Raw genomic sequence first — 15,441 nt, 5'->3', positions numbered from 1 at the left:
CAATTATATCCAACCAAATGAGGGACTCACTCTACAGCTGAGATTCTGAGACTTTGGCTCACCATGCGGTATCTGCATGCTCTCAACTTGAGTCCATTTACGACTGAGCTGCCAAACGCTTCCTCTTGCACGAGATCGAGGTGTCTGAGCAAACACAGAGCAGACGCAGTAACACAAAGGTGCTGGCAGTCCATTCTTTTACCTAACTCTATATGGGCATACAAACAAATGTCCGACCATGCAGCAGTACAGACAAACTGAGGCTCAAGGCCACGTCTGACTCACTCGGCGTTCTAAAGATTGAGTTCGTGCCACTTTTATGAAAATTCATTCAGATTTTTTCTTGCCTAAAACAAAAGCTGAGCAATGTTGATTCTGTTGTAGGCGAGGGCAGTTACAGTTTCAGCTACAAAATGTGTTACTTGCCACAACATGTGAAATATTATTATTCCAAAGCAACATGAACTACGATAAAGAGCAAATGATCAAGCAGATAAGCTACAATGATTGCGGGTGATGGCAGGTTTTACCAAATTTTATTATTTTTATCCATCATGCACCCCATGTACAGAGCTCAACATGGCAGGGCTCAAAAGCACTAGTGGCCTCGACCCTCAGCAACCGCTAATTGAGCTGAGATAGCCCTTTATACCCTGCTGCTGATGAACACGTTTCCCAACATGCAATATAATTTTACATAATGTAAACTGTAATAAAAATGCTGGCGGTGGCCAGTAGTACCTCTCAGCCTCTTAGCAGATGCACCAATGATATGAATTTGAAAATCCTAGGTCACTTTGTTCTAAATTTATTGCATTAACATATTGGGGCGATTGTGGCTCAAGAGTTGGGCAATCGCCTTGTAATCGGAAGGTTGCCGGTTCGAGCCCCGGCTTGGACAGTCTCAGTCGTTGTGTCCTTGGGCAAGACGCTTCACCCGTTGCCTACTGGTGGTGGTCAGAGGGCCCAGTGGCACCAGTGTCCAGCAGCCTCGCCTCTGTGTGTAAAGCGCTTTGGGGTCCTTAGGGACTAGTAAAGCGCTATACAAATACAGACCACTTTTAACAAGATTTTTAGAATCTTGACCTCTGACCTTAAAGTGTAGCTAGCTACCTACTGTATGGTATCAATTTGAAACTCCTATGTTGCTTCATTATGCAGCTTAACAAACTTGGGTGTCTGCTTAGCCCACGTGGCCACTTACCTGCCCGGCAGGATGGAAACAGTACTCCACTGGCCTTTTACAGCTGAGGGATAATAATTGTTATCAACACTACACACAAGTACAATCCCCCTACCCAGTGTACTCCCTGGTCTCCCCAGGAACTTTAAAATAGTGTTCAGACCCCCAGAGACACACATGCCCGAAAAGGGCAACTTGGAAAATAGGTGAGTAAGGGCTACACCAAGAGTCCACTTTGCACTAAAATCAAACACCCACCCACAATAGATTGCACAAATACATTTACCCACACTTTTTAACCACACCTTAATCAATTATACTCATGGCTAACATTGCCTCCACCAGGCACTGAGCAGCCACCCAAGTGCCTGGAAGACAGAACCACACCAACCACCAAAATGCTCAACAATCAATAAACATTCAAGAGATCTCATGCAAGTTTATGCTTCCTAATGTGAAAACGTTTTTCTCTAAGTGCAGAGTACTGAATAAAGTGCAACTGTGCCCAGAAAAGTGTTGGCTATTACCTAAAATAAAATACAATTTACTGCTTTAGTTGCTGAACCAATAACAAAACACCTCATCATTACAACGACATTTTCTGTTACAGATTACAGACATAGCACAATCACAGAACTGACATCACTGATGATCAAAGCATAGTTAGTATTAGAGGTTGACAGTTAGGGCTAATGGCAGAAAGGTACCTATTCAAATCCAGGATCTGACTCAACATGCAAGAGCACATAACCAGAAAGTCAGCAAAGCTCTGCTATGCCTCACAGCCATAGCTTCATTCCCAGATGAACTCTCTCATGACGTAAGCGTGACAGCAGGAACATGGACGTCATCCCACCTGCGATTGCTCAGTCGGTCCCCTTCCTGCCCTCAAATCCCCTTATCAAACTGTGGGACAGATTTGGGCTACATAATGGGCACCAGCATGCAATCAGGAACTGAACAGGGGCCTATTATCTCATGACATGCAGGTGTCAAGTCAAGTCAAGTTTATTTATAAAGCACATTGAAAAACAACCAAGGCTGACCAAAGTGCTGTACAATAAAATACAAATATAAAATACAATAAAACACAAGTACATAAAACACCTCACTGATAAAAACAATAAGTTAAAACAGTAAGTTAAACCTTGCTAAAAGCCAATGAGAAGAGGTGAGTTTTAAGAGCAGTTTTAAAAGTTCCTAGGCTTGTGGAGAATCTGATGTGAGGAGGTAAACTGTTCCACAGTCTGGGTGCAGCCACAGCAAAAGCCCTCTCTCCCCTAGTCTTTAATCTGTGTCAGAGGATGCATTTTTCTCTGTTTAGGAGCTATCCTGTCCAGAAATGATGAGCATTGTTGCAGCAACGTGTACACAAAAATCTCCATGAAAGCCAGGATGGGAACCTAATCCACTTCAGAGTTAAGAAACACTGCCGCAAGAGAACAACAATCATCAAAACTATATTTAAAACACTGACATATTTGACTGAACATCAGTGTTGACTTTAAAAGCAATATTTATAATAAATCCGTAAGCACTGGGATTAACATATTCCAACACAGTCCCTGCAGGATGACAAATCTGACAAACATTACCTTATTCAGCACCAAACACATTAGAACTATGCGGCACAACACAGCATTTCCCCCAAATGCATAATGGGAATTAAGGTGATAAATAATGCAGGCTGTCATGATGGATTAGTCTAATCTTAATGCAGCTGCTCTGAATTGATTGTGAAAAAAAAAAAACAGGAAGCGAGGTGAGAGGCTTTCAGGGAAATCTAAATTACCCAAACATTCACAAGCCAGCAGCTCCACTTGACCATTTAGAGCATCACTAAAACTGTATTCAATTCTGTCTTAAAGACAAATATATAGTGTATATCTGAAGCACCCTTTATTCACATTTAAGCTTCTCCAATACACTTGGACACGTTTTTCAACACTGAATTCGACTTATACCATTAATCAAAACATTTCTAATAGACAGGCAGGCATTTGACTAAAAGGTTTACATGACCGCAGACTTTAATCAAGATCCTCTGGGTTTCTCACAATTTGATAAGATGCTATAAATGTGATTTATTGATTTATAAGCTTCTGACACAATGAGCACAGTGTAAAATGCTATTAACTTTGTGCACATTGTGACCTTTTCTCTTTGGCGCAGGTATTGGGTTAATTTGTGTCTCTAAATTGACCATAAGTGTCCATTTCATGGGTAAATTACAGTTTTTGAAGCACTACACCAGAGCAAAGTTTCCCTTGGTTTAATACCCCTCTCCATAGGCTCACTGTAGGAAAATACCTCTTGAAACTGACACAATCAAACCATAAATTAAGCATTAGACATCTGGGACGGGCTCCAGCCTCTCTGTAGCCCTGAATTGGAGGTGCAGTTAAGAAGACAGATGATGGACTTAGGTAAATAGCGTTAACTTTAATTTAACACCTTATTTTTACTGCCTGCTGCTCCTGTTTGTCCAGCACATTGCCTGTGATTCCAGCAAAGGCTCGAATGACTGCGGGGAGCAAGACCAAAATGTGTGGTATTTACATATTTTCTTGGGAGTTACATGCATCTGAGTGTTTTCATCGCTTTTTATTTTTCATATGCCACTAGCTGTAACCAGTGCAATGATGTCATGCCCAGGAGTGTATTTTCTCGTGTTTGACATGAGTGATTGCATCTGTTGACGTTCTTCCAAAATGAGGGTGACCTACAAGTTAATTTGGTACCTCATTGACTCCAGTCTAATTTCAATTGAAGCAACAGAGCAGACAACTTAAATCACCGTGACAATACCGCTGATCTTACAAAAAAAGGTTTTCAGCCTTTTACACATGAGTCGAGCATGACTCCTCCCGGGTAATTACTGGAATTTCCTATCATGACAATTGTCAAAAAAGAAATATCTCTCTCTGCATCCCTCAACATGCACCAGGTTAAATTATACAGATATCATTCCTTATGTTGGACCTCTTGGCCTCATCAGTATTGGTGAAGGGATTTTACTGGTTGATACCAAGTGGCAACTGCTGAAAAATAACCTAAACAAGGAGATGTGCAAAAAACTGAAAGAGCTCACTCGATGCTGGCTCCAAAAGCAAGTCGATCCTCATAGATCCCCATGTTAACATGCCCAACCTTACAGGGTCAAAAAGCATGTTTGCATCAAAATGGTTTTGGTCTCAGTGGATTTTTCCCCCCTTCATAAGAACTCTGTGGAAGGTTTGATTGTTTAACTCAATTTGTGTACTGTTAGTGCTTTCATCCAAACATAGGTCGAAAAAGCTAACCTGCACTGAGTTGCATTAAGTCTTTTAAATACAGTCTACGGTTGATAGTGCGCTTGTTTTATCGAGATACATGCTTCCTATTCGCAAGTGGCTCTCGTCAAAAGCCAGATCTGCAGCTAATAGTGTAGATTTAAGATCTGAAACTTTTAACAGAATGCATTTTGTCTACTTTTGTATATTTTTACATTTTTGATTAATCTAAGTATAGACACCACACAAAACAATACAACATATTTCATATGATTCACGTCTTTGCTCTGCATCCAGCAAATTAAGACTAGTCTTTCATTTGTTGAAGCTTACCAATTTACTGCACTGTCTCCCTCCTTTCTAGTTATTTTTAACCATAATTGATCGACTAGTGTGCCTCAGTCTTACACAGGTTTAAGTACTCACTTGAAGGTTCTTACAGCATATAATGATTCTTATGCATATAATGATTCTCATGCATAAGTTTAATATGGAAGATCTGTAGTCAGTCATCTGCCTGCTTGGCTGTTCATTGCATCACTACCACCTTCCCACACTGTCTGTTTCAACACTGACATCGTTACTGTAGTCCAATCATCTGCTCGCCCGCCCTCTTTGAGCCAATCAGCCTCCACTCTGCATTCATTCTGTGCTCTCCATCATTCTCCCTTTCAAAATCTCATTCCTGCAACACACCACCTTGCCATCTCCACCTCACCTAGGCACCTAGAGCTCCATCCAAGCCTCACTCTTCATGTTCACCACCACCAACATCTAGATTCCAGGGAGACCTGTCCTAAATCCTATCACAGCTGGAAGGTCGTTCTGCCATGACGGGTCATTGACGTTTAATTGCCTCATAATTAACAGATTAATTTCTCAATCTCACGTTCAGTTCTTCCAAATGATCTCTCCTTATTGAACTGTTTATGAATTCTCTAACAGATAGAAATAATCAACAACTTGAAACTATTCAAAATAGTAAATCTCCTGTAATGACGGAACATTTGTGCTTGCGGTTGTTTTAGTTTGAGCAAACACACAGAAACTGAAAAAGAAAGAAAAAAAACACACGCTGTCACAATGACCCAAGTTTGCATAAGAACAATATCCTGAGTGAAATCATTAGGTTGATAACATCTGCACAACATGTGTGCATTCCTAGATAAAGCCCTTATGTAATCCAAAAAGACATCAAAAGAACAAGCATCCTATAAACAGATCCAATGCTTTGCATAGCACTGTATATCTTCAGGGGACCAAGGAACAACTCTAAATATAGCCAAACCTGAACTCTGCCCTTTCCCTCTGCATCTCATAGACAGATGCACACACACACACATATGCCACACTGCCTCTGCTCTGCTCTGCTCTGCTCAAAGGATCTCTGAATCTTGTATCTTTCTCTATCTCTAACTACTATTCGGCCAAAATAGTATCAAGGTTGCAGTTAGGACATCCTATTCCTGACAGCACAAATATGCAGTGTATCAAACAAACACCTTTCAACAACCAGAAACTGAATATTTCCCCTGTTTGCCAGGAGGAGATAAAAGAAATGGATATGCGAGAGTGCGTTTGTGCTGAAAGAAATGAAGAAAGGCAGTGTCCTTAAAGGAGAAACCCCAGGGCCTGGGTCAGGACACAGGGTGAAATATAGGGCGGCTTTGTGACAGAGGGCAAACAGAGAAACCAGCAAACAGGTAGAAAGACAAGAGACGACGAGAAAGAAACAAAGAAAGCTGGCGGTGTTTTGCTACAGATAATTCATCAAAGCTGTAAGCAATTGATCTGCCTCTTTGTTCTAAGTATACCGCTGCTTTAGAGGACAGAAAAAAATAAGAGAGATGAAGGTGCAAACAAAGGCACAACCACTATGGCAGCGGAGATAAAGCAACAGATGTTGCAGAGTGGTCTGTGTGTCCAAAGCCCTGACTGAAACTGATGCTACATAAGAAACTCGACACCACAAGGGTTTCGTGGCTCATCATCATCATCATCAGGACCAAATGACAAAATTAAAAAATGATCTTCATATCTTTAATGGTTAGAATTAGAAAATAATGCCCGTGCTCTGTGTTTTTCTTTCTTTCTTGCTCCATATTTATTAGCTTCTTTTTTTTTTTTAATTTAAAAAAAGGTGCTTGGGGAAAACTGGAGGAGAAAACTGTAATAACTACTAATTTTGTCGTTAAAATTATAAATTTATTTTTACATGCCCACAATCTGAAGAGGCACTTACCAGGAGGTCCATGGATTAGTACTTCAAGGGACACTCAGTGAGGATTTTAAACCCTTGGTAATTTCTACTCATTGCTTTTACAAAACTAAATTATTATAATTGCATTGCATTTAAGAGACCAAGCTAAGCACAGTGCTCGCAAAAAAAATAAGCTGTTTCACTTCTGCATATTAAATAAATGACTGGTGTGGATTTTTAGAGATTATATTATATTTGTAATATCTTGTGCCTCTGGCTTCACTATTATACTGCAGACATCCCTGTTTTTAAAATCATTTAGCTGCAAAGAGCATTACTCACCTAGGCATGCATTAGTGTTCAGACCACCTGAGGTTAAGATTGTAATAAACTCTCATACCATTCATGAAAAAAGATGGAGTTTATTACAGGCCCCCCTGGAGAAGTAAAAGCATTCCTCTCACTACGAAGCCCTAATCTGCCACTCAACAGAAATGGTGCCCTTAAATGCTGGCTTCCTGCTCTTAATGCCTGTGCTTTCATGTCCATGTTGGACAATTTGCCATCATTAGCCAACACTTGCAATATATAATCGAAAGTGTTGGCTACCGAGCAATATATAATGAATCCGAGGGAAGGGTTTAAATAAGTTATCTGCACACACTCTGCCTTTTCTTTTGAACACTGACACTAATAGTGATGCTGAAATCTCAGTACTAAATGATATAGGAGCAGAAAACAACTAAGAAATGTGCTGTTTGAACAGCTGAGCATAACAATATATGCACCAAGCATCCTGAAAGGAGCCCGTGGACTTTCCACGGACTGTCAACACTTTATTAGGATGACGCTGGGTGTGGACAAGGATATTCTAAATAAACAGTGAGCAGCCCAAGACTAACAAAGTGACTGCACATCATCGCAGTTCCAGAAATGAAGACGTTTGCAAACTTTATGATTTGTCTTTATCTATCAAAGCGAGATCCAACACTTCATCATCAAAGAAGCAACAAGGCTGATTAACGTAATCCCTGCAACAAGTGATCTCATTTTATAAATGCACGTATGGCTGCGCGTTGTGCACTGCTTCCTCTTAGGAATGTGGGTTTCTCTGCAACAGGCATGTCAAACTCATTCTACACTGTGGGCCACATACACATGACTTTAAAACATCCGAAAATACAGTGAAAAAAAATCAAAGTCTATCCCCCTCCTTTATATTTTCCACAGGTGTCCAATGGGCCAGACTGGAGTCCTCTGCTGGCCAATTCTGGCCCCAGGGCCATATGTTTAACACCCCTGCTCTACAACAGCACAGCAGAGGGTGATTCCCGTAGTGCAATACCGAGCCTGGCTTGAAATTGAATTGTATAAAAAAAAAAAAAGCCGACCTCACAGGTCATCTTCCAGAAACCATTATGTGAGAACATATCCATCAGCTGCCTCAGCACTCCAGAAATCATCTGCATTACAACCAGTGTGGGAAGATGAAAACAAGACATCACAGGAATACCCTGCGTGAATAACAAGGAGACCTCCTGCTTTTCAGCTAATCTTTCTTTTTCGCTCTGCCTTCTACTCGACCGACGTTTTAGTTGTTGCTCAGCTGTAGCTTCAAACAGCCCTGTTTATATTAAAGCCAGTACAGACAGGAAGTTTACGCGTATTATTCAATTGATTTTGCATTTGCTGCCATTTTACACAAAGGCCAGGAAAGAACATCAATTCTTGAGCACATGTTTTTGAGATCTGAGTAACAATTTCCTGCTTCATATCTGTCAAAGCGGACAAAACCAAGCATTAGCAGCACTAGATGGACTCAAAAGCTTGTTATTAATAAAAATCTAAAATAGGATCAATACTGTGAGACTGTTATGGCTTTGTGTTTCGGCTTACACTGGCAGGGAGTAATGGCCTTATAATTCCATCGACACCTTCCTTTGAAATCTCCACTAGAGGCAGAACTTTGAAATGGCACTGTTTGATTTCATAAAGTGTCACACAGGTGCCCTTGAAGAAAGCACCTGTTCCACAAATACTTAAGGAGGATTTTTCTACAGCTCAGTATAACCAAGCAAAACAGCAAACCACCAGATTAAACATTGGCAAATCAAGAGGTGAAAATAATAAATCCTGGAAATAATCCTCCAAAGAAAATCTCAAGTTTCAAGATTTCCAGAGACAGTGTGATGTTAACAAGGTATGAACAGTAAATGAGCTGAGTGACACGAGTACGAACGGCCTGACTGCATTACAGCGTCATCTAAATAGTGATTTGAGATGCGCTGCTGCACAACGACAGCAGGCCAGGAGCTTGAAATAAGACTCCGCAGGAAAAGTAGCCAGAAGACGACAGACAGATTGTTCACAATGCAGATACCATCTAGAAAGGTGGTTACTGATAGGCTTGTTTGTTTCCACAACATTAACTTTTCTTTAGTGTCACATTGAGAGATCTGATTTTCCTTCTTTACACATGTGACCACAGACATTCATGTTCAGAATAAACTGTGTTGTTTTGTATGAAGTCAAACATGTTAATAGCTTCCCTTGAGTATTATTTCTACACGCTGAAGTTTAACATGTGCCATCATTAGGACGACTTAACAAACAAACAAACACTCACTGGATAGTTCACACTCTGCAACTGTAGTAGTGGTCGACCCCTTTCTAAACTCAAACGTGCTTTAATTCTTCGTGGCACAGATTCAACAAGGTGCTGGAAAACATTCTTCATATATTTTGGCCCATACTCACATGATTACATCACAAAGCCGCTGCAAATTTGCCAGCTCCACATCCATGATGGCAACCTGCCACATGCCAAGGGTGCTCTGATGTTCTGAGATGTTCTGAGTGACGACTACGGAGGATCGTTTGTCGTGCTCAAAGCAACTGATCAGACTAGGCAACGTTTTTCCAAACTTCTGTTGCTCAATTTTGGTGAATTTCCTCAGTTTCCTGTTGTTAGCTGATGGGAGTGGCACCTGCTGTGTTTGTCTACAACTGTACCACAACTACTAGATTCAACATGCTGTACATTCAGAGATACTCTTCTGCATACCTTGGTTGTAAAGAGTGATTATGTGAGTTACTATCGCTGTCCGTTCAGCAGTCTGGGCATTTTTCTTTGACTTCAGATATCAACAAGGAATTTGCACCCAGAGATTTGACACTCAGTGGATGTTTTCTCTCTTTCGGACCATCTGGAGATGGTTGTGCAGAAAAATCTCAGCAGATCAGCAGTTTCTGACACCAATAAACACAAAACATTCAAAGTCACTTAAATCAGCAGTCCTCAACCCCCGGGCCTCGGACCGGTACCGGTCCGTGAGTCGTTTGGTACCGGGCCGCGTAAGTTGAGGCTCAGGTGTGAAATGTATAGTTTTTAGGGTTTTTATCGGTTTTCAGCGTTATTTTGTTATCGTTTTTATCGTTAACTCGGTTTTCCTGGTCTTTTCACGTGTGTTATGAATAAATCTTCTTTTTTTCGGTGCCGGTACTAGTTTTATTTTGTTGTATTTATCCGCGACACCTTAAAGGCCGGTCCGTGAAAATATTGTCAGGCATAAACCGGTCCGTGACGCAAAAAAGGTTGGAGACTGCTGACTTAAATCACCCTTTTTCCCATTTTGATGCTCAATTTAAACTTCAGCAGATCATCCTGACCACAACTACACAGCTAGGTGCACTGAGTTGCTGCCATGGGATTGGTTGATTAGACGTTGGCCTTTAGAATCAGTTGAACGGGGCCCCAGTTTAGCTCAGTGGGTGAGTAGGCAACCATATGCCACATGACCAGAGTGCAGCAGCCTGGGTTTGAGACTGACCTGCTGCCATTTGCTGTGTGTCTTCCCCTTTTTCCTGCCTATGTTAACTGCTCCACTCTTGAAGAGGTACACGTTATAAACTGTCCAATGAGTGTATGCTAATAGTAAACCTGCCAATTATTTTTGCACCTAATAAATTTATCAATAAAAAGCACAATTCCAAAGCCCAAGCTGGGATGCTCATTAATCATTATTGTAAACGGTTTTTGCAGTAATCAAATTGATTCATGTATATTTGTCAGTGTTTAGTTCAGAGACACCAAATGACCAAACTGTTATGAGCTCTATCTTTTAATCTTAAAATGTTAAAAAAAAAAAAAGGAATACATGCAAAAATAAACATATTCACTGAGCTTAAATATATGACGCAAAATCTCAACACATAAACTACACTTGATGATGTATTACAGTGGAGCCCGGCCTATTCTTAGCAAAGGGACATTTACTTGGTTGAAAATTAAATGTCACTCTTGTTATAGAAATGCCACTCTCCAGTTCATCACTTTGTCATCTTCAAGTAGTCAGCGAGAGGCTCGCTGCCTCTGCTGGAGGACTTGACCCCCATTTTACAGAAGCTTAAGTTTAATATTTGATGGCTAAGCAGATGTTAGAAAGTAGGGACCTTTCTCTCTTTGACTGGCTGCAGCGTAACCAATCACCTCCGTCTTGATGAGGCGGACTCATAATTTATTTAAAAGGTCCACACTTGGATTTATGATGGAATAACAAAGGTGCGGCCAGCGTTGAGCGGGGAAGAGAAAAGCTGCAGGGCACCATTTGTGCTCGTGTTTCGTGAGTGTACGCGACGGCCTTCCACCTCTGAGTTTATCATCGCCTGCATCAGAAACTGCAACAGTAACAATGAGGCAGGAGGAAAATGGCAACTTGCTGTGAAAGCAGAGGAGGGGGCTCGCGGACACGCTGACGATAATGTCAGGTTATGCAAAAACATGTTAGGCTATCAACACTCTGACACCTTAGAGTGACTCATTACCGAGCCTGTTTTCAAGTAGGAGCAAAGCTTGAGAACAGGCAACATCTCACTTGTGTGAGAGGCGATCACATAGAAGAGTGGGTGTGAGGTTGCTGGCAGCCGTGCCCACGGGTCAAACATGGATTTCCATGTAGACACGGGCTAATACGCATGTTCCTATGCGCAAATGTTAACCAGACATACCATACGCCCTTAACGGCACTATGAACCATCTACATTTATAAGTAAGATGAGCTGTGATTCACTTAAAACCCCTGTGTGTCTCATTCTCCCTGACACTCTCAGGAGAGTAGTCTATGAATCATTGAGATTAAACACTCGATGTGACAAAGTGTTTATCTTTAAGTTTCCCACTGAAAGAGCGTCTTCTGTCTCCGTGAACGACACACATCCTGCAGTTAGTTCATGAATAGTTGGTGGTTTTGATGCAGTAATTTAGCAATGCAACAACAAAGGCTGCACAGACGAAAACTGCAACCAAGCAAATGCATCAGCAAAGCAACGCAAACAAAATCCACCTGCGCTGCATCTCGGTCGCAGACGCCGATTATAAATTAGCACTGTGCGATATCAAAAACAACATGTGATGTGTTGTTTTCATTTTTTGAACAAAAAATCAATCTAAAAAAAGCTGATAAAGGCATCTACCTATATCTAGTCTAAAGCCTCTGTTTTATTTGAACCATCCTTTCTCAAATGCTAAGGTTTTACAATTGTTTCAACACAACAAACACTGGAGAAGAAGCCCTTCTGAGCCTCAGACTAGAAGACTGACATTATTACTCCCTTCTTCAGGAATGAGGCTATTTTCTCCTCCAACACCACTCTCTCTGTGGTGGTGGGGGGAGCGCAGTACGCAGAACGCCATTAAAACATGAAAGCTCATGGCACGACTGTAATGGAAGCCCTTCCTCAGTGTTTTGTCTAATCGGGGCGGGAGAAGGCAGCAGAGATACACACACTCTGGTTAGTGATCTGTCAGTGGGAGAGCAAGGAGGGCCCACAGCCCCGGCCCTCTCACTGCTGCGAGGTGGCCTAAGTGTAAAAAGATAGAGTCTGACCTGCTAGGACAATTCGCTCACTTCTCCAACCAGATCTCGTTGGACATCATCTGTCCTGCTACCCGGGCAATTACAGCCAAACTAATGCTTTGGCAAGTCCACAGATTTTCCAAATTAGATGAGGAATTCAGAGACTATGTGCTTGCTAAAGCTAAAAACAGCAGTTAACAAGAAAACTGTCCACATTTTTCCACTTTGCATCTCCTCCCTATCCCTGTCCACTCTCTTTCACTTTCTGTTTCCCTAACCAGCCTTACACGTCATTGTTTAGATTCTGTTTTAAGATAGCACATTAACTGCTCAGCACACTTTGTTTACTCTAATTTCCCTACTTCTGATAAGCCTGTTTTTATAGGATGAAGTTTCATTTAACTTGATAATAATAAGTCTTTAAATGTCACACCAAACTTCAGTCATTACTTTGATTACGGATACACCTGGTTAGGTGTATCCGTCAAAAGCCATCAAAAGCATGGCTATCAAACAGCAAAACACTGCTTTTATCTTAAGCTTCCAAATATATAAAACAGCAGAATAAGCAGTAATTGCATTCACAGGCATTCAGTGATTTTCTCTTGTAGTTGCACGTATGAGATGGAGCTAGTGCAGCAAAATGCATGGAAAAGTACCAAAATCTGTCAAACCTAAATGTGATGATTCAAGAAACAGCATCAGAATAAATTAATTGCAGACTTGACAGACAAAGAACACAAATGACAAAATAGTCCTAAATCAAAGTTTAACATACTCTACATGCCTCTCTTACACACACATTTTAATTGAAGGCCTCACACATGAATGAGTTTTGCTTTTTACCTTGGCACTGGAATCCTTGTTTTCCAAACCCCCTGTGAAAAGAAAGAAGGACGAATTGAACAGTTGCTCGTGCTCACACTCTTTTAAACACGTGTGCACAGTAAATCCATTCATTCACCTGCACATGCATGCACACGTACTGTACACGCATTCATTCAATCCAGGGACCCACGTGTCTCATGTTTTCCATGACTATTAAAGAAGAGCACTGCACGGTTCTTGGGATTTCATGTTTTCCTGAAAGCATTCATTGCCTATTAAGATGTATTTCTCTGTCTATCGTGTGGATAAGCTTGAGTGACCTTGAGGAGCCCTGACCTCAACCCAATCCAGCACCTTTCAAACAAACTGAAAGGCCAACTGCAACTGAGACTCTTGTGGCTGAATTGGAGTGAATCACAGTCCTCTAGAATCATGCCGGTGTAATGGTTAGGTGTGCAGATCCTTTGTGCCTACTTCTTCTGCCGACTTGATCTGTGGTTAATCACAATGTCATTACAGAAATCCTCATAAATCAAAGCCCTCACAGGGAAGCTTTGACCTCATAAAGAAAAGCAACAAGCTGTTTGCCTTAATAATTATGGTTATACGGAGCTTGTGCTTTGCACTAAGGAGTGGTGCTTGGTTGAACATAGGTCATTGTGTAAAGCTGTCAGTGCTATACTAGCTTTACACAGAAAAAAGGCTCTTGGAAGACACACCCACTAACAACAGAGGAGCAGTTTAACTCTGCAAAGCTGTCTGCTAATTTCCTCCTCTTACATTTAAGATACGGCATAAAATGTGAAAATGAACGCTTTTTAGGACAGTAATGCGATTAAAGACCTGCTGCACAGACTGGAACCGCCTAGTGTATATAGATGGAATCAGACTATTTACAGCATTTGGAAACTTGTGTTTCGTTATGTTATCCAAATGCAATTCTCCTCATGAGCCACAAATTAGGAAAACACAAATGCAACACAGAGACAATAATCTGTGCCTCTACACCAGTGTGTTTCAGCAAAACAGGACATGCATAAATCAGTCTACGTAGAGTAGATGAAGTGCTTTTCCATACTGGCTCACTCTGAGCCAGCGTTTGAGTTGCTTCAAGTTAAAAAAAAAAATCCCTAGCAGTTTAAAATTGAAAATTCGAACAGGCCAACTACAGTAGGTGCCAGGAAGGGGTAACCTGTTACTCATCAGAGCACTTCAAACAGGTCCAGTCTTGGCTGGTACAGCAGCAATGGGAAGCTTTTGGCACAGTTTTCATTGAAGTTGTTTCTGCCTTGCAGGAATGTGCTGCAGCTTTGACGTTGTCCTCACAGAGGTTTACTGGGACCAAAAGGCGCTTTAACTACGTTTCTTATTGAGAACTCTCCCAGTTGGAAGTTTAACAGATTAATATAAAAAATGCAACATTAGTAGACAACACAAACATGAAAATGTGAGAGGTCTGACAATTATACAACAGACTGGGATCCTTGGAGAAGCGTGGAGCAGCTAGGAAGGGTTATGACGACGTTAGTGCTCCTGCGCTGACTCTCCACTAGTAGCAAAGTCTTTAGGAAGTGCATGGATCGCAGGATTATGAAGGGAAAAGTTAGCCTGCAGTTGTGTTACATCATCGAGCAGAGTGTAGGCTCTCGACTGAAGTTATCCAATATGCAACAGGCTGCAGTCAGGCAGGGGGTGGAGGTGGGTAAGGGAAGAGCTTACCAGATGAAGTCCGTGCAGTGGCTGCAGAAAGTCGGCTGCTTGAAGAACCTGGCTATGAATTTATGGTTCTTGACCTCGTGGACGTTCTTTTGCCTCAGGGCGCCTTTTCGAGCAAACCTATTTGCGACGTCCGCGGAGGACGACTCGTTCAAACTTACATCAGCCATGTCCCCCTGAAAACGAAAAGATACAATGCAACAGCTTTGCGTTGTTGTCTCGGGGTGGTTTTCAGTCCGTTCAGACGCGCAGCCCTCAATGTCGCGGCGGAAGAGTGCGGAGCGGCGGTCTTCACCGGAGACACTGTACTTACAGTCAGTGAGGGCTTTCCCTGCCTGTCGACACCACTGGGTTGCTCCACTGACAGAGGTGCACGCGGACAGGCTA

The 15,441-nt window shown here is 41.7% G+C and overlaps 1 protein-coding gene across 5 annotated transcripts in view; it reads right to left on the bottom strand.

Annotated features, from left to right (window-relative positions):
• prkcaa (protein kinase C, alpha, a) overlaps positions 1–15,441 on the bottom strand; it is a 137,612-nt gene extending 122,171 nt beyond the window's left edge. For 3 of the 5 annotated variants that reach the window (XM_006787517.3, XM_035906240.2, XM_035906239.2), the window contains exons 1-2: positions 15,058–15,440; positions 13,357–13,388 (exon numbers count right to left, since the gene is read on the bottom strand). In XM_006787517.3, the coding sequence (XP_006787580.1) occupies positions 13,357–13,388; positions 15,058–15,224 (199 nt within the window). In that variant the 5' untranslated portion in view covers positions 15,225–15,440. Of the gene's footprint in view, positions 1–13,356; positions 13,389–15,057 lie in introns of all 5 variants that reach the window. The other 2 variants (XM_035906238.2, XM_006787518.3) reach the window with 2 other exon arrangements.

This window comes from Neolamprologus brichardi, chromosome 6 (genome assembly GCF_056152115.1).
Source record: "Neolamprologus brichardi isolate AB-2024 chromosome 6, ASM5615211v1, whole genome shotgun sequence".
In the NCBI taxonomy this organism is placed as follows: domain Eukaryota; kingdom Metazoa; phylum Chordata; class Actinopteri; order Cichliformes; family Cichlidae; genus Neolamprologus; species Neolamprologus brichardi.
The sequence above is the reverse complement of the archived record's forward strand: the minus strand, read 5'-3'. Positions and strand labels throughout refer to the sequence as shown.